Here is a 25,685-nt window from a genome sequence, read left to right on the forward strand (position 1 = left end):
CAGAGAGCAGAGCAGCTCTGCAGGAGTGAAGCAGACTGAAGGGAAGGTGACAGACTCCCTTCTGCGCAGCATGAGGTCAGTACCCACATACTCACTGCACGTTCAGGGAAAATGGGCACTGGGCATGGAAGGGCCGCAGCAGCCAGCTCCCCCTGCTCCTCTGCATCATGGGTCTCTCAGGGATCGCTGATCAGCCTGTGTCTGCAGAGACAGCCCTGCAGCAATGCGGTAAGACTGGCTGGGTGACTGCTGGGGGTGAGATGCCTTCCTGGGGCGTTGAGTGTGTCCCCATCGCACACTGCTGTGCTTGTGGCCCAGACTCAGTCACGCACAGAGGCAGCCTGCTGCAAAGCCTGTTTGCATTGCCATGACACACCACTGCTAGCAGTGTCCCCAGGGATTGCCAAACGCTAATGAGGTACGCAGCAGGCAGGAGAGAAGGGCTTGCACACGTGTCAGTGTGACCCCTCCATTTGCATTATTAGTGACAGGAGTGCTAAAAATTCACTGCTTCCCACGTTGTCCCTCTAATGGGAGGACAGCTGTTACATGTACACCCAACAGAGGCAAGCACGGCCCATGCTCTGGGGCCCATTACAGGGTCTCAGTGCATACAGGAGAGCAACAGGTGTCCTGGCCAAAATCCAGCGGTGGCCAGATGCGCAGCCTGCAGCCGGTCTCCCATTGCCGCCCAGCTGTGCGTGTGGACTAGCCGCATCGCGGCCATGCCAGGCCCAGCTGATGGGCTCTGCCTGTGGGCCCTGCAGCACTGGGGAGTGGCTCTGCACTACCTGGAGGAGGAACGGCCCAGCCAGCACCATACCTTGTACAGTGCAAAGGTGCGGACGGTGTAGGTCGCCAGCTCGACTGTGTCCAGCAGAGTCACCTGGATCATCCCATAGGTTTCAGTACCCCGGCTCGGCCAGTACTGGTCACACTTTACCTGCAGGGAGGAGAGGAGGAAGGGTCAGCGCTTGGCTGCTGGCTGCGGCATTTAGGGTGAGGATCAGGGCTCTGCCCCTCAAAGGGTAAAGACAGAAAAAGTCACTGTGCAGGGGGGCCCCAAACACACAGATTTCCTTCTCCTGGAGTCTTCCAGTCCCCAGCAGAAAGGCAGTATTGCCCTGGTCTCCTTTCTACTAGATTCATAGTCAAAGAGGGATTTTTTTCCCCCCTGGCGCCACTGGTGGGAAGTGGTGAAGGGGACCAGGCTACCAGACACAGCAGCAAGAGCAGCACCAGGTATGAAGACTGTGCAGCAATTGCTAGCAGTGATTTGTGCCTCCTGTAATTTTCTTCTCTACCTCCTGTTTGGGAAGATGAAGGTCTTCAGGGCTATGCTTGTAGCATCCCCCTGTGAGAGCTCCGCCTGGACAGAGAGGTCAGCAGCTGTGCGTTGGTGGGAGGAGAGCTGGTGAAGCAGGGCAGGGGAAGCGCTGGTTTCTCTGGGGATGGCTCTGCTCAAAGGGCAGCTGAGGTGAGGGAGATGCAGCCTGTATGCCCCCCCACCAGCTTCCTTCTATCCCAGCTTGAAGTCCAAGTCCTCGACCCACAGCACTGAGCTGAGACTGGACAGAGCTCTGAGTCCAGCATGGTACACAACAACACAACAACAGGCAATACCTTTCCCCATAAATACCTGCCAGCTGCCCCCAGGCAGCTAACCACGCTGGTGAAAGATGGGATGCGGTGCATGCCAAGCCTCCAGCCTGGATGCAGTGTCCACAGGCTGACCCTGCCACTTTTTTTGCATTGCCGTAGGCTGAAGTGCATTGAGCATCCCTTGGAGGTGTCAACCTGCCCTTCTGGCAGGTGGTGCATCCCAGGAAATCTGCATCTCCTAGGTGTTTCAAAAACTGCTCCACAGCAAGGCACAGATGCCAGCTCAGACACAACTTGTTCTCCCTGTGCGAGGAGATATAGACCGTGGCCCAACCAGCCCTTCAGCCCCTTCCTGCAGGCAGGACTGTCTCACTGTGCTGCTCCGTAGAGACCCATGGCCTTTCAGCATCCTTTATTTTCCTCCTCCCAACTCAGCAGCCAGAGCACTTTGAGCTACTGGTTGCGGCTCTTGCTGCAGCCCACTTGGCAGGGAGCCCTAATACATCCCCAGGGCCCCATCCCTCTGCCCCCTTCATCTCCCTGTGCATCACTCCCTGCTCACCTGCTGATGACTACCTCCTCCTCCTATTCACAGCTCAGCATCTGCAAACTACTCCTCCAGTTTTGTTCTCTCCAGCCCTGAGCTCCCTATCTAATTTGACACCCTGAGCATCCCTATTTCATCTGGCACTGCGGTGCTGCGGTGCCTGGCTGACAGGAGGAAGACTTCATTCCCACCCATGTGCACTGCACCGAAAATGGTCTCCCGCCCTAGGAGAGAGGAGTGAATGGAAGATCATCTGTGCTTGTCAAGGAATAGTAAACTTAATTATTAACCGAGCGTGTTTACAGGGGAATGTGTGGGAAGGGAAACAACAGGCTTAATTAGAAATCAATGAAGTTCCGCCTTTTAATTGAAGGCACTTTAAGCAGGGTGGGGCTTGTGAGAGCTAAGAGCCCTTATCCTGTACTCTGGCTGGTGGAGTGCAGCAACCTGGGGTTGGAGGGAGGCAACTGTCCCTGCTTTTTTTTTGGGTCTGCTCTCAATAAGCCCTGCCCTGGCAGAAGAGCCTGGGCAAGGTTGCCTGGTGGGTACTGCAGGCACCTGCAAGCCCAGAGCAGCTCTGCTGCCTCCTGCCCAGGATCTCCTGCCCTTCGGGCTGCTGTGCTGCCTTGGATCTGTGCTCCCAGCATGGCAGGCCCTGTGCAAATCTCAGAAGATTTCTCTTCCTCGCTTGGCACAGAGCAGCCTGTTATTTTATGCTGACTAGCTGCAGAGCGAACAACTCGGAGGTCACAAACCCTATTTCACAGCTAAACTGATCCTATCCTTACAAGCAGGTGGCAGCTGCACCTCTGGCTACCTGAGTTTGCCTTGCCTGGCTCGGGGATGATGTGACCCCTCTCTAAAGCAGGTAAGGGGAGGGCAGAAAGGCATCCTGCACATGCTGGGGACAGCTGCTTGCTGTGTCTCTCTTGGTGTGATTTGCAGGGGACATTGCAGAGGAGCAGCACATGTCCCCGAGCCTAAGCCCACACCTCTGGGAGAGTGGCCCCCTCCTGCCACCCACGTGCTACAGAGCCATGTGTGCTCAAGCACAAAACAAACTTCAGAGGAGTTCCCTGTGCAGGATAATAGCAGTGCCTGGGCCGGTAATTGAAAATTATTTATTCATGACCAGATAAGAGTCAGTCACATTTTCTGCCAAATTTACCCATAATGTTTATGCCCCATTTTCAAGCTCTGTAAATTTTATGCTGAAGCCGATGCACTGTGGCACTAAAGCAGATAAGAGATGTTTTCTTCTGGCAGTGCTTGCTTCTCATTAACTTAAGGAGCATGGTAATGTCCTGAACAGCCATTTATTGCAGCTTTGCTGAGTGGTTCCTGTCCCTCCCCTTTGATGCCCTGTGCCCAGGAGCAGCCGGGCACCTCTCCTCAGCTCGAGAGCTGTGCTCTGCTCCCAGCCCCGCACGCAAGCTCCAGATGGCATCGCTGCCAGCGGGAGGGCTGGAGCGGGATGTGGCTGTCAAGCCTCTCTCCCCCAGAGCGCCTGAGCACCAGCCTCTTTGCACCCCTGCCTGGGGACACAAAGCGCTAGAGGAGATCACACCCCAGGGATGGCTGCTTGGTGCTCTGGGCTGGGACGGAACAAGCCATGGCACTGCTCTGGGAGACCTCGCTCTGCTGGGCTCTTGGGGATAGCCCAGGGTAGGAGAAATCCTGCTTTAATACCTCTCTCATGCAACGCACTCTGGTAGGGACACGCCACGCTTGCAGCTTCGGGAAAGCTAATCTACAATGTGTGTTTCTGAACTGCCACCAAATGATTCTGAAACTGATTGTAAAGCTTTGAAGGCAGCTAAATTGCACAATCCAGCCATTTCTATCCTTTATGTGCCTCTCGCTTTGTGAAAACATGAAAAAGGGAGGATGATTTGGACCATCAAGCCAGCTAAAATTGCAGACCGTAAAAGCTGATGCTCTTTAAAGATTTATTTTTTTTCCCCCTACAGCTCAGGAGCCCTTTAAAGCAGTGTTACCCCTACAGGGCTGCAAAGCTGCTGCTGGTCCTGGTCGGTCGGCTTATCTACAAACAGCACTGCCGAGGGGTCCTTGGGGAGCTCGTGTGGGAAGGTGGCAGAGCCTGCTTGCTCTTGCCATGAAGACCTGCTGCCCACCCCAGGCTCCACAGCTGGAGAGACAGCCCTGTGCTGGCGCTGAAACCCCCGGGCAAGGGGACTTTCAAGCAAGGTCATCGGTGGGTAATGCTGTGACACCATGTGACCGCCTGGACAGCGCTGTCCCACTGCAGTGTGAACATCGGCAGGCAGCAATGCTGCAGGGACCCAAAGGGTTGCATCAGATGAGGTTTGAAGGCTCTGGAGTGGAGTAAACTGTAGAACAGTGACTCATGCCGAAAGCTGGGAGTAATGGGCAGTGAGTGGGATCTTCCTTGGTTCCAAAAAGGTACGCACCTGAGTGAGCTCTAGTCATCACCAAAAGGGTATGAGGAAAACAGGAGCAGGAAGGTGGCTGAAAGCTGTCCTGCCTTGGAAGATGCTGGAGAAGCCAACAACAACCCCAGAGAAAACTGCCTCCTGCAAGTTCACATCCCAGCTCCCCACCAGGGCCCTCCTGTGAGCGGGTGCCCTGAGGCACCTACAGAGTCCAGCAAACAGGGAAGCCCTCGCTGTGGAGGGGCTGGTTTGACTCAGGAGTGGCTGGGCTTCCCCATTGCCTCCCCTGGCAACCTGCCCCTCCTGCAGTGCCTGAGAAAACTGCCCTTCTTGTTAGTGCTGGGGATGTGCCAAAGAGCCAGCAGGGCATGGGCAAGTGGTGTCAGGGAGTGAATGCTAGGATCTGGGTCCAGTCGGGTCAGCCTAGAGCCCCCTGAGCAGCACACCCAGTCAGGCAGGCTGCCTGCAGCTTCTGCGAGGGCTCTGGTCACCACCTGCCCGTGACAGGGATTCACAGTGCCCGTCCCATCACCAGAAGCCTGACCACGTGCACTGTATTTGGGACAGAAACCAATACCACAGGAGGTAATTGCAGAATGACATGACAGGGAGCGTGCTGGAGGGAGATAACGCACCGCTCAGCAGCAAAGGCATCTCAGGCAAAGACAAGTGCCTGTGGGGTCAAAGGAAACCCGTTATCTTTGAGAAACAGGCACCTTGGAGTGCCTTCCCTTAACTAAGCAGCCTAGAAGTTAAGTCAGGACTCTGGGCATGGATTTACTTAGCAACCTAAAAGGGCTTTTCCTCGTACTTCGAATATACGCTTCATCACTGAAATGTGAAAGCACAAGAGAGTCCCCATATGACCCCCAGCTGAAGAGAACAGTTGATCAGCACCTTCTGATCTTGCTTAGCCCAGGTGCAAGCCCTGAGCCGCAGGACGAGGCAGGTTAATTCACCTGTTTGGACCGGGCAGGTGATGGTGGCCATCAGATGGAGCAGGCAGGGCTGTGCAGTGGGAGGCACAGTGCAAACCTGGGGTTGGATCTCTAGAGGCAGCCTGTCTCCAAGAAACAGTTTTCCCCTGCAGGCTGTAGGGCATTTGTAAGAGCCGGGGAAGCCCATGAACAAAGCCTATTTTTGTACGCAGAAAAAGCAGATCTGCTTTGCCATGGTGATCAGTTGTTCCAGCTGCTTCCTCCCAGCCAGCGTGAGCTAGGACACCCCTGCGAGCATTTCGGTGCTAAAGCTTTGAAACGGAGTGAGAGCATGCGGGCAAAAGTTTTAACTAAACACAAACTTGACAGTTTCTGCTTCTCAAGAACGAGCTTATTGGGCTAAAAATAACCAGTGCTTCACAGCTTGAGTGCACAGCCCCTTCTCCTGCTGTTGGCATGGCAACACTAAAATATTCTGCAAGTACAAATGCTCACTGCTAAAATTTTACTTTTAGGAACATACTGAATCATGAGAGGCAGAAGCTGCCTCCTGCTTAGGCAGGCTTTGCCTGAAGGGTTCATCTGGGCATGGGAGCACTTCGGTCACAGCTTATGAGCTGCTGCTTCAGGGGGTGAGCGGGAGCCTCTGCCATGAGACACCATAAGCATCATCTGCAGCAAGGGCTCCTGCTCCTTTCTCTCCACCTTGTGCCGTCCCCATGGTTTTCAGGCAGCTTTGCATTTATTACATCAGAATATCTAATCTTGGCAGAATGAGCTGATCATTTATAAATGTTATCATTGAACAAGGCACAAATTAGTCTTGTTATTGCAATGAGACCCCGTCAGCCATTTCCCTGCATCACCAGAGACACCAGGGCCCTGTCAGGCTGCAGGATGCTGCTGATGCCACCTACCCATTGCAGCTTCTCAGACACAACCCCCAGGCTTTCGGGGACCGTCAGCACTCCCCATCTCAGAGCTTTCTTTTCTCCCTTTGGCACAAGGGATGTGGGCAGAGAAAGGATGGGTGTGCATGCAGACACACAGGCAAGACAGAGGTTAAAGAGCAGCATCGACAGGAGGTTTTGCCACCCTTTTGTCATACAGGGATATGCTTACAAGACACTTGTTGCTGGGGTGCCTGCAGCAGTGAGCCACACCAATGGACCTGCCTCTCCCTGGATGCCCTTAGCTCTCTCTTGCCCCTGCCACCAGCTCCAGAAAAGAGAGGAAACACACACTGTACCCTGGATTTCTCCTCCAGCCTGGTCATCATGACTATAGTTGCTGTTCTCTGTTCCCACACCATCCTCCAGAAGTCGCTGAGGGTTTCTGGCAGAGGTCCCTGCGTGGCGATGTAGGCGTTCTGCTTCCGATACCCATCAATGTAATTGGCATTGATGTAATCACTGCCTGGGACTCCTGTGGAGAAAGAGGGCGAAGCGTTGGTTACTCCAGGGGCAGCCCATGACCCTGCTGCCTATCACTCTGCTGCCCTCTGCAAGCAGGGGAAGAGGCTGGCACGTTCACAAGGCTCTCGACAATCTCCTTTACAGGGTGATGCCAGAATCTCTCCCAGGATACTGCAAAGGACAGGGATGGTGCCTGAACAAAGAAGAACCCTTTGTAATTCCCACATTAATGCAACAAGCAGGCAGCACCAAAGCAGAGAGACAGCTGCCACCCGCACACAAAGGGAAATTCACAGGCAGGAATATTAAGGAGCTCGTTTGGCCCCAAGCAACTGATTGAAATAATTGTCTTAAATTCACTAGCAATTTGTTATGGTCCTACAGCACCTTTTAAAAATGAGGCTGCTTCATTAGCTTGTCTCTGTTAGCAGGGGATGTCAGGAAGGGATGTCCTCCCACCCCTCCTGCAGGGACAAGTACCCCAGAGGAGCCAGAGACCTTCCTCCCACCACCACTGAAACCCTCCTCAGTGTGAGACCCCCCTCTGCTGCCTGCTGGCAGAGGCTGCTCCAACTCCTACTCTGCCTCCACCACTTTAAGGAAAGGACTTTCTTGTAAAGGCCTTTAAAACGCAAACATACAGTTAGTAAAATAAATGGCAAAGCAGAGGCCTGGGGCTGTTCTTCCAAACCCTGCTCAGCATAGGCTGCCCGGGCTGCAGGGAGAAAAAGCAGCAGGTATCTCCTTGTCTCCCAAGGAGAGTGCATCTGCATTTCATTAGAGGAAGGAAATAAAGCTGGGGGTCTCCCCCTCACCCTTCTGTCCTGGGGAATTTTCTACGCGTCCCAGCAGTCTCCAAGTCTCCACCAGAAATAAAGTGCTGGTGACTCTGGGGAAGCAGCAGCAGCTGGAGTGCAGCACCCGGCTCCCTTGGCACCGGCGGCGGCGGGGACCTGGCAGGGCGCTTTGGGAACTGTTCCCAGGAAGACACAGACACTACTTATGGCAACTGAGTCAGGCTGGAAAGCAGGGATTCCCCCATGTGCTCACCCCACAGCTGTCTAAGGGTTTGCCCATGATCAGGCATGCCAGGCCTCTGCATAGCTGCTGCTGCTTAACAGGCCTTGCTGTGAGGGACCCCCTCCTCCTCCCGCACAGGATGAGCAGTGCATTAGCATTAGAAAAGACTTCCATCTCAAGAAAAAGGATGCTAGTGACTGCAAGGCCACCAGTATTCAAAGCCAGGTCCCAGTCACTTCCCCAGGCAAGGGTGCGTTGAATTAGCTGCATCTTCCTCATTCCCTCACAATAGGGCTCAGTACTGGCATGCAGAGCAGGGTGCTGATTTACAAAACAGTGGGAATGGGTGAGGTACCAGGCTTTGGTATCCAGGCTCCAGCTCCTGTGTGCAAGGTGACTACAAAGCAGGCACTAAAAGCATGTATTAGCCAAGACTCCAGAAATGTGGGGCCACTGGGCTCAAGTGCTATGAACACCAGGGCCTGCTGCATCTCCCATGGAGCACAGGGATGTATGGAGCCTGATACCCCAGGGGAAGGGGCAACGCTCACCCTGTGCAGCTCTGGCCACTTAGTTGGAGCAAACACTGACAAGTCCCAGAGGAAGATACTGGCCATGCAGTCGTGTTGGGGCACAGGGTGGTAGGGCTGACAGTGCCATGTCCCACCACATGCTGAGGAAGGCAGCTAAAGTCACACAGGGGGGCGAGCAGCGAGAAGGGAGGCTCCTGGGACCAGCAGAAGCAAGAAGCAACCATATGGGGCACACTGCACTGAAGACAGTGGGAAAGCTGGGGGAACTCTGCAGAGTCTTTCCTCTCTTCTTGCCAGCCAGAACACACATTTGCTCCTGCTGTTATGTTTCTTGGTGTTTGTCCCTGCTCAGCTGAGAACAGGGAAAAAGATGGTCCCCTGCCACAGTCAGGTTCAACCGTTTGCTGCGGTGCCCACTCTGGAGTCACTCTTACCATCAATGGAAGTCAGGATGACTCGTGAATGGTCATAGGCGATCACATTTGCATAGCGGTTTTTCGGTTTATTCACTTCCAGGTTGGAGTTCTCCCAGGTGAACTGCTGCCCGGGATCAATGGACTGTGGAAAGAAAGAGGAGGAGGGAGTCAGGAGTGATTACAGCACAGCAGGATGCTGCAGCTCACGTGTTTCAGTCAGTAAATCTGCATCCCCCCACTTACCTCTCTCAAGGCCAGACACAGCTTGTGTGGGTGTCCCCAGCAGCAGTGTCAAGCCAGACCACGCTGAAACCCACGCCCCAGTGGGACCTGACTCCCATGACCTGCAGGCAGAGCAGCCCCTCACTAGGGCAGCTTGCTGCAGATGAGCCTTCATCTCCACTCTGGCTGCACGCTCATCCTTTCCTCTGGAGTTACCCATCAGCAGAAATTTGGTCTTATGCCAGGACTCCACAGAGACCTGACCGCGCAGTTCTTGACCTAGCAGTTTTATTAGCTGTTGAACTGCAGTCTCCTGAAATATAGCAAGCCCTGGGTGTCTTGTGCCCCAGGAGCTTTAGGTATTAGCGTCCTGCAAGAGCCTATGAGCTTTTGCCAGGGAATACTCATGAAAATTGATAGGTTACTATACATTGCTCCAGCTACTTATGCAAAGTAAACATCTCTCATTTGAGTTAATACAGTGACAAAGAACTATAAACCTGGAGACGAGATGCGCTTATAAATCTTGGGCAAAGGCCTGCGCATTCTGCAGCTGCCTGAAAAGCGCACATCCTGATCCCACCTATGTCCTGGACTCCCACACCCAGTGCTCCTCTCACTGGCCGTGTGCTGGCGCACCCAGTGCATGACTCCTCCATGGCCAGGCAGCCCTTTCCCAAAGCCTTTCCTGTTGTTTTTGTCCATGCATGAAACAAGGTGAAAAAGGACCATCCCCAAAGCACCCCTCGGAGATGGGATGGCCTCTTTGAGAGATATGTGAGACAGCTGCTTCACGCAGGGACTTGCTTTGCACATGCAGCCTTGGGCAAGCCTGGGACAGGCAGCTAGAGCAGAAATCAGTCATCCTGTGAACCTCTCTGCCCCACAATTACCAACACAGTCAAAGCCTTCTTAAAATCACGCTCCAGCTCAGGGTCTCTGAAGCTTTGCTGGCCCACAGGCAAAAGTACTGAGCAAAAACAGGCCAGGGGAAGCACTGCACGTTATTCTCTCTGCAGGCATCCACGTTCATCGCTTGGCAGAGAGCCATTGCAGTAGGTTTCTCAAGCTGTAAAAATCCCACAAGACTGTCAGCTCTGGATCAGCTGTGAGCAAAAGGCTGAGCCGGGAAGTACAGCTCTCTGACTGGGCTCGCCTGAACAGCCCTCACGGTCCCTCTGCTCAGCCCACCAACCTCCACCTGTGCACAAGGTGACACCCGTCGCTGTCCCCTACCCTCCTGTGCCATTGAGCAGGCCCTTCCCAAGTGGCTGGCAGCGGGTGCAGCCACCCAGCTTGGGCACGGAGCGCAGGCACTGCCTGCGCCAGCCCTGAGAACAGGCGCCAGCCCCGAGGCAGGTGGCAGCCGCCTGTGCCTGTCCCCACGTGTGGCCTGTCCCCACATGTGGCCCGCGCTGCCAGCCCACCCCGCAGCAGCAGGCTGCCTGCAAGCAGAGGGGCCGCTGCTGACGAAAACACACAGGAGGATGTGACATCACAGCGATGCTAATAGGTAGTTTGGGAAATGTAGGATGTAAATAGACATTTCCTACAGAAAACCTGTAATTTTCTATTATCAGCGTAATAAGCAGGCAGCAGCAGCGCTCAGAGGCCCTGCAGCATGGATGGTGGGAGTGGAGGCTGCAGGCAACGCTCCTGGCTGGAAACCCACAGGCCTGGCTGCCACAGCCCCTGCACGCTCCTCTGCCCAGGCACAGAGCTGTCCCGGTGCAACTCACGGCTCTCTAGGGCACTTCATTTCCTTGAGGCACCTATATTTTGGTTTCAGGACAGGCTGCCCACTGAATCGGCTCTTTGGATGCTCTCCTCCCTCAGCTGTGTGGCAGGGATGACTGCTGCCCACCTAATGGTGGGGCTGAACTGGAGAAGGGCAGTAGAAATGATCAAAGACATGAAAAGGTTAAGAGGAACAAAATGCATAAAGACTTCTCTGTTTGGAGTAGAGCTGAGTGACAGGGGTTCTGATACCGATCTAGTCAGTCTGGAGCACACGAAGGAGAAGCACAAATAGATGCACTAAGGAGAAAAATCCACCCATGCCTATTTCTTTGTCAAAAAGGTGGCCTTAGTCTGCACAGACAGCCCACGCAGAGAGCTGGCTAGCTAGTGATGGAGCTGAGGTTGGCCCTAAAGGTATGAGTGAGCATTTTCTTGCCGCTAAGGAGAGACACAAGAAAGCACCAGCCCTGCTTGCACCCTGTGAACACTCACTCAGTGCCAGGCACAGGTGGGTGCTGGAGCGAGTCCTCCCTTCACAGCAGAGGCAGGGAGAGCTCAGTGCAGTTGTTCGTGCTCAATCTACGCTGTAAACCACTGCCAAAAGGCTGCAGGGCTGCCCAAGCTGTGGGGTGCAGTGTGCAAGTCTGTGTCCTGCCACTGTGGTGGAAAGGGTTATTTCCTGGCGGAAGAGGAGGCTGCCGAGGGCCCCCAGAATCGAGGAGCAGCATCAAGGTGTTGCCATTAGGGTTAATTGCTTTGATGTGCAATGAGGATGTGCAGAAATGGTCTAATCATCATCAGCCTCTGAAGAGGGCAAACAGGTGAGAAAGTCAGAAGTAATACAGCACCTGAGTGCAAAGAGGCTGTAATTAAATACTCCTGCAAATTAGTGACTCATTTAGAAGTAAAATGATTTAATTTAAACTCTGGTGATGAATTAATGTACACCTGTTCCCCCCTTTAAGGCAAACAAATGGGTAAATAAATGGGAGGATGATGGGCTGCTTGGACAGCAGTTGGAGCAAGTCTTGCCCCACCTCTGTATGATGCTCTGCAGCCCCTGACTATGGCAGCACTGCCTTGTCTCTCCTCTTTGCTCCCCAACTTCCTGAGCACTGGGAGTCTGCTCAGGTTCCTTTCTGGGGCTCACAGGAATCAATGCTTCATCCCCAAACTTGATCAAAGTAACACTTTAAACTCATCCTTCCTAGAAAGCAGAAGGTCTGGGAAATTGGAAGGAAATGAGCCAGGAACAAACTTAAAAGCACCATGACTTTTAGTTTTGCTTTACTTTAAAGTGACAGGGGAGATGTTGTAAGATAGCAAGTGCAAATTAAGAAAAAGCCCAATTAGTAAAACTCCTCCTTCCCAGCACAGAGGTGTAAGGAGCAATCTCTCCAAAGCAGCTCAGGGAGCCCTGCTGCTACTGCCATCAACACAAAGACAGAGCCACAGAAACGGGACTGGAAAAAGGCTTTTTCCTCGACAGACTCAAAAGCACTTTACAAACATCTTGAAAACATCCCTGGGTGCCAGTTTGTCTCTCAGATATTGTCCACCTTGGGTTTGCTGCTCCCCTTCCTCAGTGCAGCTCCAAACCCCCTCTGCATGCGGAGCCCCTGCAGCTGCCTCCTGGCAGGCATGGGCAGGCAGCCCTCTGGGGCAGCACAGCAGCTTGGCTGGCCCTGGCTGGGGCAGCCAAGGAGCTGGGCAGAGGCGGCTGCACAAGGGCATGGGGAGGGGAAGGCGCTGGGGCTGTGAGTGCTTCCCGGCCTCATGTGAAATCAACCGCATTAGCACAAGCATTGACCACTGTCAGTCTGCGCTGCGCCTCAAATGAGGACATAATGCGCTCCTGAATCAATCGCTGGCAGCACTTCAGCCTTACTATTCTTATTACCGGAACGTGAGCGCTGCGTGCCTGCCAGGCAGCTTCCAGGTCAGCCCATTAAACACACAACATGCAGCTACCCTGGGTCCAGCACCTCCTGGGCTAACCAGCCCCAGGGACCCAAGCACCTCTCCCACTGCTTAAGCTGCTTTGCCAGGGCTGTAGGCATGGCAGACGCAAAGTCCCTGTCTGCCTTTAAGGGAAATGCAAACAAACATGGGATTTGGGCAGGCCAGCAGTGTTTTTCTCTCCATACAAAACTATGGGGAAGGGGCTGCAGCCTCCCCACCACGCCGAGAAGCGGGAGCGCAGTCAGATCTCATGTACCGTTTAAAGATTATGAAGGACACTGCCTGGCTCTCATCACCTCCAGCCTGCTCTGCTCCCAGGGGCCATCCACTGGAGGGACATGCTGAAGGGACTAGGCACAAGGAGCAATGGCCACAGGTTGCAGTTTGGACGTAAGGAAAAAAATTTTCCCCTGGGGAGGTGGTGCAGGATCTAGCCCAGAAATGGCAGCAGCCACAAGGTAGCAGGAAGCAGCCCTAGCTGGAGCCAGTCTGTCCCGTGTTTGCTAACAGCAACAAAAGGGACAGCAGTGCTCGGCTTGCTGGATCCCACAGTTCAAGTGCAAGATGCGGTGCATACGTATGTGCGCGCCTGTTTGTACCAGTGCTAGTACCGACCCCCCCTCATCCGACACGGGATCCTGCCCCGCGTCCGCAGGCTGCAGCATGGGACGGCGGCCCACAGGAGGCGCTCCAACACAGCTGCAGCACCCGCCACAGCCCGCGGATAAATAATTAATCGATTCAGCCTCCCTTCTACTTATTTAATTCCATTAATCCCACACTGTAAATTCACTGTAGCCCTCACTGTACACTAAAAATGAAATATTCTCCTGGAGTGGCCAGGCCGGTTGCTGCTGCCAGACCCTTGCACTCCGCTCCCCCCAGCTCTGCTGCATGCCTGGGAGAGCATGGTGGGGCTGTGCCATTCCCCACACCAGAGCAGCCTGCAGCAGTGGACTGTGCCTGCAGCCGCCTCAGCTCCCAGCACCTGCAGTTCAACCTCTCCTGTTGCACCAGGAGTACGTGGAGGTCCCGTGGGAATTGCTCCCTGCCCATCAAGGGTGAGGGCTAGCCTGCAGCTCAGGAGCCTGCTCTTGCTGCAGCCGGTGCACAGCTCGCTTTCTCTGTGCTGCCTTCGTTGCACGGGCTGCTTGGCCATGCGGGCTGGCCAACTGGTGTGAGCAGCATCATTTGTTCTCCGACCTGTAGGAATGGAGGCCAGACGGCTCCAAGAAAACTCTGCCACCCTCCCTGCTCCCTCCCCAGGCATGCAGGGAGGTGCTGACAAGTCTGGTTTTGTGTCACCTCTGTCTAGGTTACCCTGCTATCGCTTGCACAACCAAAGTGAACACCAGACTGATGGCTCTGAGCCAGCTGGCCTCAGTGGTTAAAAGTGCTGTTAAATATTTGCTCTCCGCCTGTGGTGCCACTGCTCCCAGAATGTGAGCCATCTATAAACAGCCCTGCACCCCACGGAGATGTTAGGCTGTCAGGCTGCTCTGCAAAAACACTTAAAATGCAACTATTCCAGAGCACAATCAAAGAGCAAATGGGCCTTGGGGGTTCACCTGTGATGCCTTTGTCCCTCAGCTCTCCCTGCTCAGCTGTGCTATGCCCGCTCAGGCAGCACTAGCATGCCATAGGGAAACAGGGTTGGGGCCTCCATCTTTTGAAGTGCTGGGTCACCACGCGGCTCTGCACAGGTCTGGGGCTCACACAGTCCCAGGGCAAGTGCTGGGCCTGTATCATCACTTCCTGACTGCAGTTGCACAGAATTTGCAGAGCTGTGGTTCCTGCCCTTTGGGCTCCCGCAGGGGCTGCACAGCCTGCTTCCCTCCCACCTCTGCTATTTCCACATCCACTCTGTAGATTCCCTGACTCAGCAGCCCGTGCCATGCCCATCCTGCCCTTCAGGACTCCCATCACAGGCCTCAAAGGGAGCTGTCACCTTGCCAAATCAGCGCACATAGGGACCAGGATGAGAGCAGACCCACTGCTGCCACAATCCTGCCCAAGCAGCTGCTGTTCTCTGCAAACTCAGGCCAGGATTTTTCTCATGGGCATTTCAAATGGGAATGACTGTACTGATCCCCACATGCCAGCAAGGGGCAACCCCTTCTGCTTTGGGGTCCATCCTAGTGTCAAACACCGTATGAGCCTGTCATGCTCACAAACTTCTAGCTGATATGAGTCAAATACAGCAGAATCCAGGGGAAAAAAATTACATGCAACAATCAGCTACTTAATAGCTGCTTCAACATGAAAAGTACAACTGATTGGTGCTCTCAACCAGCCATGATACTTCTTAAGAAAGAGAAATGAGAAAAGAGAGGCTCATGAAAACAGCTAAGAGAATTTACTTAATGCTCATTTTTTCCAAAACAGTTCCCACATCTCAGTATTATGCTGCAGGCTCCAGCTGGCGCGGGCCTAGTGTGAAGATGGGAGCGCACAGACACTGGATCCTGCTGAATCCTCCCAGCACAGCACAGGCACAGTCTGCCTGTAGCGCAGTGGACAGCCCTGCTTAACATTTCAGCTGGACTTGTAACAAAAAGCCCATGGCAGACAGATATGACTGTATACCTTGGCACTGCTGGCAGGACATACATGAACACACAGGTAACTGCAAGGGAAGCACATTATTCCTCTAAACATTTCCCAAGTTGCAGTGTAATGCTGTAGCTGGTGAACACTCAGCTCCTTTCTGGTCTAGACAGCAGTATGCAAAGGGATGGCAAAGCCCTCCACTTGGCATCCTGAAGCAAAAAGGAGCTCTGCCCCTTCCTCAGATATGTGCAGCAGACCCTTTGAACTAGCTGGAATTTGTCCCTTACCTCCACAACGTAGAGATCTGCTCTCCCTTTCCTGGCATATATAATCCTACCTTGTGGGCAGATGTTCTGATTTCATCCCATAAATCAGTGTAGGTACGCTGCAGGAAGGGGAGGCCACAGGCACAGGCAGATAACAATTCAAACAGAAGTGATAACACGTGCAAAGGACACTTCTCAAATTTACTCCCTCTTTAATACTAGTGGGGGGTTTATTTACAAGCCCCCTGCAGCTCAAGAAGGTACTGCATGTAAGCAGAGGAAAACATAATCTTGCCATTGCTGCTGTCATGGCTGCAGAGGAACTTTCCCCAGCTTTACATATTTTCAAGCTAGTCATCTAGCCCAGAGAGTGGCAAGAAGGGCAAAGCAGCCCTTGTGCAGGTCAGCCCTTCCCCTCCACGTGTGCGTCCCCTCGGCAAGTTGTCCTCAGGGGAGGACAGAAATGGAGGGGATCAGGCTGGGAGAGGTGCAGTGCAGGATGGCAGTGTTCGCCAAACACCCAGCACGTGCCTGCGTTTGTGAGCAAAGGCAGCAGTGGTGGCAGGTGTCCACGGTACCTATTCAGGGGCTCCGTCAGAGATAAGGGTAAGGGTGGGAATGTGACCCAGCACCGCTGGGAAGTTTGTAGCTCAGAACTGCAGGGCACAGTCACAAAGAGCTCCATGTAGGGAGGGGAGCTGGGACTGCTCCAGGGCAGTGGGACATTAGCAGAGTTTCTGGTGGCAGAGGTGCTAAATGGCACAGCTAATGCCAGCACAGTCCAGCAGCGTGCAGGGGGAGACTAGATGGGGAAAGCAGGAATGAAACCCCAAATGCCTGTTTGTCGGCAGCAGAGGATGGCACAGAAAGCAAAGCTCTGAATGCAGATGGAAGTGATGCTGTGGACTGAAATACCTCAGCCAACCTGCATGGAGGGCAATCCTCGCGGAGCGGGAGAACAAAGCAAACAGCAACAGTCTGGGCGGGTAGACACGACTCCCATTCACTCCCAAGACCGTAACCATGGTGGGAGCACGGCAGGCTGCTGCGCGTTCGGCTGCAAGGCCCTCTCCCTGTACAAGCCATGCTTCAACTGCTCCAGGCGAGTTCCCACCGCTCTGGGGCTGGCAGGGAGAGCTGGCAGGCTCCCAGGGCTGGCGCGGAGCCTGCACAGGCAGTACCGGTGCGGGGGAGGCTCGGCTCAGCTTTCAAGCCCTCTCCGCCGGGGGTCCTGGCCAGCCACGCTCTGCCCCCACCGCCCGGTATGCTGGTATGCTCTCACGCTCACCTCGTACTCCTGAGAGAACTTCAGCCCGTCGTTGGCCTTCAGCCTGTCGATGTTGTCGGCAAGGTCTGTCACAGGGATGGGGGGGTGGTCGCGCATGCCTGCAAGCAAGACAAGGAGGAAAAAAGGGAGAGGAGAAGGGTTATGGCTCTGCAGGGTTGAGGAAGGCTCCACAATGGCACGTTCACATCAAACCCGAAAGGTAGGTGCAAGGCAGACATGTGTGACTATGTGTGAAGTGCTGGGCAGGATGGATGGGAAGTCAGCGAGACCACACGGCATGCTGCACGCACTCTCAGAGCACATGGTTCAGTGAAACAAAACAGAAAGGTGAGGTGCAGAATGTGCATGACCGGGTGGAGCATGCTCGAACAGTACAGCCACCGGGCACACAGAGCAGGCCACGCAGCGGGCAGGGGCTCGGGCAAGCCCCTGGCAGGAACGGGCCGAGGACATGCTGTCAGTGCGCTTCCCAGGCTCCCACACGGGCTGGAGTTGAAGGCGCCGATTCTCTGGCGCTCTCGCTGCCAAGGGCTGAGGCTCATCCTCCTGCTTACCCCTAACAATGGCATCAGCCAAAAAGGAACTCGCCCAGACCTGCACCAGGGGAAACCTCTGTGGTGTACGTGCACAGCTTTTTGGGTAGCCAGGTGCTGCCCAGCCCCTGGGGAGCTAGAGGAAGATGGGAAGGGCCCCATGGAGGAACGGCTGCTCGCCTGGTTGGAGATTGCACAACTTTCAGAGAGCTGTGGAGCAGCTCTGCCCGCATCTGCGTAACTCGGTGCTTTTCAGTGGGGTTCCAAAGGCAGAGTGAGCTCCAGGGCCCAAAATGCAGCTCCACTGGGCTGGCTCGTGCAAGGCACCATGTGCAGCGATGTGCCCTACAGCAGCTTCTGGGAGGCTGCTGCAAGCTGGGGTGCAGCTCAAGCCACGGCAGAAGCCTTGCCCTGTCTAAAGCAGGGCTGCACAGTATGGCTCATCCTGGGCACAGCCCAAGCCCTGCTCGGGGGAGAGGCCTGGAGGAGGGGATCCCACGGGTCCTGCACAGGGGGACAGGTGATGTGGGGGTGTACATGTGGGATCGGGAGGAGCCCTACTGGGGCCCCAGGGTTCAGGGCTCAACCACTGCAAACCACTGCAATCTCCTTCTCTGAAGCGGAGATGGTGAACTGGCAGGAACGTGGCTGTGAAACAACTCATCCAAAGCTTGGCTCATCCAAATCCCAAGGCTTGTGACTCCACTGGCTGCTCTGTGGGTTTCCCAGAAACCCCATGTGGGTAATAATGATTATTAATAGGCTGAGGCTGTTGATTCACACCCAGGGAGACAGGCTGGAGCATGGCCAGGAGCTTCTCAATCACTCAGGAGCCTGAACGCTGCCACAGATGGCAGTGATGGGCCGCTGAGGTGATGGAGCAGCCCCCAGGCTGGGTATGTGCATTTCACACAGTGGCGACAAGTCACTAGGTGGTAAAATGGAAGTGTTACACCACAGCCACTGCACCAACACAGGGCTCCTCACCATCTGACATTGCTGCACATAGGCAAGACCCAATCCAACACACACTTGTCTTTCTATCACTTGATAGTGCAAAGCTATCCATGGATGGCCTGAGAGCACACGGACAGACAAAGAAGGAAAGGTTCCTCTTCTGCCTTGCGCTGAAGTCCTCCTGCAAACGGTCCTGTTTGCCACTTCACCCATCAGGATCCCTGAGATGGTTGAGCAGACTCACAAAGATGATGGTCGGTTTTCTGCACAATTTGCTTATTGCTGCCAGAGCACCAGAGGCTGCAGCTCAGGAGCAGCCTTTGCAGTGCAGAGCTCTTACTGACGAGCAACTGAAGGAGTACAGTGGTGGACCAAGGCAGAAGTATGCGGCTGGAAGAAGAAAGAGCCTGGAACACGGCCACAGTACGTGCTTATCCCATTGTGGCTATGTATGAAGTATGGCAGAGCCGTGGACCACAGCAGAGCTGCAGGCACACATCCCTGCTGAGAAATACAATGGGGTCTCTCCAAACTTCAGCGTTCCTGGCCACAGGAGTGTTGCAGCAACAAAGTAGCTGCAAGAGCAGATGGGGAGTAAGAGGTGGTTGGTGCCCCATTATGGTGAACCTAGAACAACTGCCACCGACGGTGCAGGGCAAGACAGAGGGGATTTGTACACACTACCAGGACCTCACATGCTCTTCCAGTGACTGGCAAGGGAACAGCGAGTTCCCCACCAGGCTAGAAGGGCTCAGAGGTCTCACAATGCCTGCAGGGCCACAGACTGCAAGCCCTTGGCTCTGCTCCTGTGGGAAACATCTGTCCTATGTATTTCTCCCATTCCTGCATGCAGATGCAGACGCCTTGTACATCAAGCAGCAGGGAAGCCACGCTTTTATGGTGGTTTGAGAGTGAACTGGAAGCTCACAGAACAAGAGGTAAAGGGGCAGCTACACTCATAGTCCTGGTACTACTCCATCCAACCCGCTGGAGCAGTAAGTCCCTCTGCTCTGTGCCTGGGACTCTGGCACCAAGACTGCCAAGGAGACTGACTGCACAGCAGTTCAGAGATAGCATCCTTTGGCATCCATTCTGCCTAACTCTATGGCACAGGTGACCCAGCCCAGGGAAGCCAGATTGCCTGAGGTAGGAGGAGAGTGTGTTCAACTACTGGGCTTCAAAGCACCCTCCAGTTTGTCCATTAGGGGTTTTTAGCTGGCCACCCCACCCCCTCCAGAACGGCCAGGGTCTGTCTCCACACAGGGCCAGCTGCAGGCCTGGTGCCATGGCAGAGCCTGGCATGCCACTGCAAGGGCACAGGAGGCCTGGGAGCAGGTGAAGGTCTGCTGCAGGAGCCTCCTGGCAGCCCAGCACCCAGGGCCTTCCCTTCTGCACTGTGCCGTGGTGAGCTGCTGTAGTGTTGCGCAAACAGTACCCAAGCTTGGCCCCACATGTCATGTCAGAGTGAAATCACTGCTGTTCTACAGTCTGCTGTGAGTGAGGGTGACCTTCATGACACTGAAACAAAAACTACAGAGACGAGAGAGAAAGGGAAAGAAAAAGCAAAAGGTGTTGAAAGATAAATACAGGAGTTAAAACTAACTTGAGATATTCGGGCAACTGGGGACACTGGCACCTGCAAAGAAAAGAAATGGGGCAAGAACAGAAATCCCATTAGCCTTTAGTCATCATCGCAGAAGTTCAGAAACGGCAAGACAAAGAGATGAAGATGCAAGGTAAGCACCATGTGCCACAGCACCGGGAGCCTCCCTCCCGCACAGGACCGCCTGCCTGGCCCTGGGGGCTGCTCTGTGGCTGGCTGTTACACACTGGGCCCTGGCCAGCACCATCCCTTGATGCTGACAAACACGTGGAGCTGGAGGTACCTGCAGGGGAGAGAGCGCACAGGTCTTCATCTGACATGGAGAACTACAGGTCACACTGCACACCACTGTCCATGGCCCTGTGCCCAAGGGGAGCCAGCAAGGGGGCAGGTGGGTGGCAGGTACAGGGGACACCTGTGCTGCTCGGTGGCCAGGAGGACTGCGCTCAGCCCCAGCAATCTCTACTCAGTGCCCCTGAGCCTCCAGCTCGCTTGTAGCTCATCAGCAGCACAACTCAGCCTCCTTTCACGGTGTACTGGGACACTGCCTGGCCCTGTATCCTCTCAGCAACTTGGCACAATGGTACGTTAGTACAGGGACACCGACAGTGGGGGAAGTAACCCTTGTCTGAAGTAAAAACCATGAATATGAGAAAGCTTAATATTTAATAACAGTAGCCCAATTAATTATGCATTAAACAAGTTTTCCCTGCTCAGCACACTCCAGCAGGGAGACCAGCTACCAAAGTGTGCAGGGCTGGTGGCCAGCACCTCTCATCAGTGCATCCACGCAGCACTGCCTTGACCTTGAGCAGGTGACAGAGGCAACAGCATGGGCCCACTGGGCTTGGTGGTTTTCATGCCTCCTCATTAATGAGAACAAGCTCGTCAGGAGCTGGAACAGTCACTTCTATCTGCACAACACCTGCTTCCACCCTGCAGAGCCTCACAAGTGATGCAGGGGGGAGGAGGGGAGGAGGGCACACTGCTGTCACTTGGCAGGGGAGTGTCAGCTAGCAGCACCCCAGGGCACTGCTGCTGCCTTGAGTGAACTGGACACTTTGGGTTGTTTTTGTCTCTCCAGAGAGCTCTGCAAACTTACTGAATGAGCCATCGTCTCTGGCTTATCCTTAGGCACAGGCAGGAAAAGGAAAATTTCCCAGGCTGCTCTTTCTGATGGCAGCTCTTGACCCTTCCAACAGCTCTAGCAAGGGATGCCCTTGTTGCAAACCCTGACCTTGCTGTAGATGGGAGTAGGCACAAGACTGACCTGTCACACTCCTCCATGCAATGTAAACCATGAGCATACAGCAAAGATGGCTCTTGTGTTCCTGGGCAGCGGAGGCATGTCACAGAGGCCTGTCTGCACGCACAGGTGTCCTGGAGCAGCCCTGTTCAGCACCTTGCTGCTTCTTAAGAAGCCACATGCTGTTGCTGACTGTGTGTGAACCCCTCCCCTAGTGTTGTTCCCAGTGATCTGCCTGTTGAGATCTTCTGCCAGTGCAGGTGGCTCCCTGGCTCCCCACACATTTTCCTCCTCTGCTGCAATACCATACTGGTGTGTGCTGTGGCCAATTAACATGCCAGGTCTGCTGGCAACTGCCAGGCTGTGGCTGCATCCTACCCATGAGATCTGCCACTGATACTGCCTGGGAGATTCACTAACTATGGATCTCTGACAGCTGTTCTGGCACAGAGGGAGATGTGCTGGTGAAGCCCACCCCAGGTCTGAGCCAGACCGCTGTGAGCAGCAACGGGAAAGGCTCCTCTTACCCTCCCTCCCAGACAGACACAGCAGGTTTACATCAGGAAATGGTCCCTTCAAAACTCTCCTGTTAGACGAAAGCTTTTAGATGAATGAGCAGCAGGAGGAAAAGGAAAGTAGGTTACAGACCAGGAGGAGCTGCAAGTTATAAGAGCTGTATGTGCCTCATTTATTGCTGGACGGCTCCCTCCATCTCAAAAGCCCAAGTGCTCCGCCACTTCATCTAGGACTTGGACTCTCTGAAAGGCTCTGAACGAGTCAGGGTGAGCCTGTCTCTGATTGGTACAATGACACGTACTGTGCTTTCGGTGCCATCAGAAATGTACAGGCACAAAGCAGCAGCACGAGACCTTTCTGCAGTGTGAAGTACAGTTGCTTGTATGGGCTGGCGAACTAGCTACACTCCGAGGCACTACAGGCCAGTACAGGCATGACAAGATGCTCTGCAGTGAACAGTTGCATGCAGAAAGCAACAGCTTTTACTGAACTTATCCTCTGTGCTGAGACCACTGTGACCAGCAGCACCCTTCACTGGGCCACAGCACTGGCTGGGGAGCAATGTAGGCTGCAGGTAGCTCTTCACCTTTTGGTGAGCAGAGCAGGAGGGTCAGCACACCAAAGATCCCAGGAGGAAGCTGCTGGGATACCCTCAGCAGTACAAGGGCCCTCTGTACCTCCTGATCCCCCCAGATGCAGCCCCTGTGGCCGGCACTGCACCAGTGGTGCTCAGTGCTGAATCCCAGGCTGGACCAAGCCAGCACAGCACCCGGGAGCAACGCAGGTGCAGGCACTGATGAGCTCTCCCAGCTCTCCCTGGAGGCTCCTCCCAGCTCTGGGCAACGGCAGTGAGCTTCACATAACGTCTGACACACGACCACACAACAGGCTGTCCCCATCCAGGTTCCCCAGCCTTGTGTGCCTGCAGTGACAGGGCCAGGGAGAAGGATTTGCAAACCAGAGGCTGGACACTTGGATATCCTCGGTCTAAGCTCCCCCCTGTGCCACTGTGACTGAGAAGGGGCAGAGCTGCTGCCGGGGGCGGACTGCAACTCCTCCTCTGGCACGGGAACCTGGCGAAGGGGAACTGGAGGGTTGCAAGGGGGTTAGCTGCTCCTTACCTGGAGTCTGGTAGTTGAGCCGCCTCATCTCAACTGGGTCAGAGGAGTGGGCCAAAAGCGAGTCCTTCAGGCCAATGGAGTGCTCATCCTTGGAAGACGGGGAGTGTGCCCTTTTCCTATGGACAGAGACAAGCAGGTGAGCTCTGGCAGAGACCAGCATGAACGACCCTGGGAAGGAGTCTGGGGGTCCCAGCGTCCCAGATACTCAGCTCCATCCCAGGCTCACTGGGGCCCTGGGCAAGTCACATCCCCCTCCTGTGCCTCCTGTTTCCCATCTATGAAACAGGAAGGATCATATGCAAGCAATGACAGAGGTTTGATTAGTGAGGCACTTTGAAATGTGATATTCTGCATAACATTTATTAGAGAAAAAGCAGATATATGCAAGATGTTGTTTCCTCTTACTCTCTCTAGGAACTATTTCCTGCAGTGGAAGGATATAATAAAATTATTTTTCAAGTATTAGAAATATTTAAATATAGAATACTGTAATATAATAGTGTAAAGGCTCTTCAGGGTGTGTTTTATTGGGCCATTAATACATGTCTTGAATGGTTGAAGGCACCCAAGGCGTGTATTAATGGAACAATAAAATACACTGTTGTCTCTTCATGCTATATTTATGCCTAGAACAATGCCACCACCTCAGGCTCTTGCTGGAATGCACAGGCAAAGCAGGGACAGATCCAATCAAGAAGTGGACAAGTGAATATTAAGGAAAATCTAACAGCGCAAGAAGGGTTTCTAGGGATTCTTTTAAGTCCCACTTCTTGCTCTGTATTACAAGTATAGTGGATATACCCATGCAGTAGAGAGGGGTGTTGAGCAGGACAGCACTACTCTCTTCTGAGTCTGTGGTGACCCTGACACTTTGCCAGCGTGCTGAGTACGCAGCAATACACTGAGATGTTGTCTTTTGGCTACAGCCCCAAAATGGATTTTGCCTGATGGTGAATCCCTCTCCTGACCTGACGTTTTCTAGAAGAGAGGAAGCTGCATCGCTGCTAATCTGCATGAATGCCAGCTTATTTACCATCCCATGAATCGCAGCAGTCAGTCTCTGTTTTCTACCCCCTTGTGAGGCATTTCAAGGCACCCTGAAGAGCTGCCAGGTTCTGCACAGAGGCAGCTGCATCTCTGGATGGCGGTGACCCTGAGCCACACAGGATCAGAAATGCTCTGCACACGCCCAGGGCACTATCACTTCCATGGGGAGCTGGGCATGCTGGGCTGGCACTAGTGAGAAGCAATTAGGGAAAATTTAATGCATAAATCATGAGTGAAACCTGCATTCCCTCTGAGGCCCAGACTGTGAGCAAGCTCCATCTGCAGCCCATGGCTGCATCAAACATTGAAGTTGTTCAATGGGGAGGACCAGCTTGTGAGTCTTACGCTACTCTGAGTCATCTCAACATCTCAGAAGCCTTCTAGCTGCCTGGACAGAGACAAAAGAGCTGTAGAACTGAGTGCACTGACAGAAAGAAAGGAAAATACATGGCAAACAAATAAAGCAGCGTTTCTCCTATCAGGAGCACAGCAGGATGTGCCATGTGCTACTGTGTACCAGTCCCTGAGCCCCTGAGCAAAGTGGCCCAGCTTTTCTGGGGAATGGGCAGAACACATAATTAATGTTTGTCTCTCTCATTAGCCTAGTCAGGGCAACTGCTAAACAAACCTCCAGATCCCGAGCTATCCACTGCTACTCAGTTTCAGTTCATTCCCGTTGTGGATGTGACACTGTGAATATGCTGCACAGTTATCGCGGGGAGAAAATGCCTCCAAAGAGAAGCTGGACAGCAAGTAGTACCCGTGGGTAACACAGCATCACCCTGAGCACACAGGTGGTGCGGGAAGGCGATATGCTGCTGCTGCATGGGCTAGGACGCAGCAGGGACATGAATGTCAGGTCTGAGCACAGTGGGCTGGTGCTGCTTCCTGGTGCTCCACCCACACCAGACTCTGGGACAAAGCAAAGCTCAGCCAAGCTGGGCACAGCATCTATGGGGCCCAGGTACAGAAATTCCCTCTGGGGCCATTTTCTGTCCTTAAAGACCCGTTAACACTTTGTTTCTTAAAATTGCCTGGTATTCCCTCAAAGCTTTCTTGTTACAGACTGCAAGAATGCACCTGCATTCTTGATGAAACAGCTCTCAGTCTGAAGTGACTGAGAAAACAAAGAAACCCCTATAACTGCTAGTGTTGTCGGATTTTTGATTTTTAATTTAATTGCAAAAACAATCCCGGAAGTCTTTATGTTGGAACTGTCTCCCTCAGAGCTGTGAGAGGCTGACAATTGCTAGGAGGTTGGTACCTTTGAGGAAACAAAGTCTTTGTAAACCCCTTGGGCTGGCATGCTCCATGCTCCCAAAACCAAAGATACCCCTTAGTAGCTTCAGGCTTGATTTTTAAAAAGGGAAATAGACTTGAGATTTTAGCAAAACAAGAAGATAAAATGGATTCATACCTTTCTTGCTTACTAGATCCAGGGAAGAGCAGAAACGGAAGAACAGAATGAGATGATCACTGACACAGAAAGGCACTGACTGCACAGCAGAGCTCCATTTAATCAGACAACAAAGCCTGCTCCCTTCCCCGAGCTACAGATACATGTGTAAATAGAGAGTCCAGGAGGAGCAGAACCTCAGAACTGAGCTGATAGAGAATGACCTACTGTAATTGAACAGGCTACCCAAACACATGCAAATGCAACCTGCGGCTCCTCGGGAAGACTAACAAGCATCTCACACTACAGTTACAGCTCTAGGAGGACTGCTCTGCTACGCAAAAGCAGGTGGC

General features: G+C 53.7%; 1 protein-coding gene across 14 annotated transcripts in view; it reads right to left on the minus strand.

Annotated features, from left to right (window-relative positions):
- PTPRF (protein tyrosine phosphatase receptor type F) overlaps nucleotides 1–25,685 on the minus strand; it is a 392,629-nt gene that overhangs the window by 10,308 nt on the left and 356,636 nt on the right. For 9 of the 14 annotated variants that reach the window (XM_037403535.1, XM_037403536.1, XM_037403537.1 and 6 more), the window contains 6 exons: nucleotides 25,354–25,365; nucleotides 22,890–23,005; nucleotides 16,914–17,011; nucleotides 8,904–9,027; nucleotides 6,751–6,926; nucleotides 824–943 (listed from right to left, as the gene is read on the minus strand). In XM_037403535.1, coding sequence (XP_037259432.1) covers nucleotides 824–943; nucleotides 6,751–6,926; nucleotides 8,904–9,027; nucleotides 16,914–17,011; nucleotides 22,890–23,005; nucleotides 25,354–25,365 — 646 coding nt within the window. The remainder of the gene's footprint in view (nucleotides 1–823; nucleotides 944–6,750; nucleotides 6,927–8,903; nucleotides 9,028–16,913; nucleotides 17,012–22,889; nucleotides 23,006–25,353; nucleotides 25,366–25,685) is intronic. The other 5 variants (XM_037403550.1, XM_037403549.1, XM_037403545.1 and 2 more) reach the window with 1 other exon arrangement.

The sequence above is a fragment of the Falco rusticolus genome, chromosome 11, assembly GCF_015220075.1.
Source record: "Falco rusticolus isolate bFalRus1 chromosome 11, bFalRus1.pri, whole genome shotgun sequence".
NCBI lineage: Eukaryota > Metazoa > Chordata > Aves > Falconiformes > Falconidae > Falco > Falco rusticolus.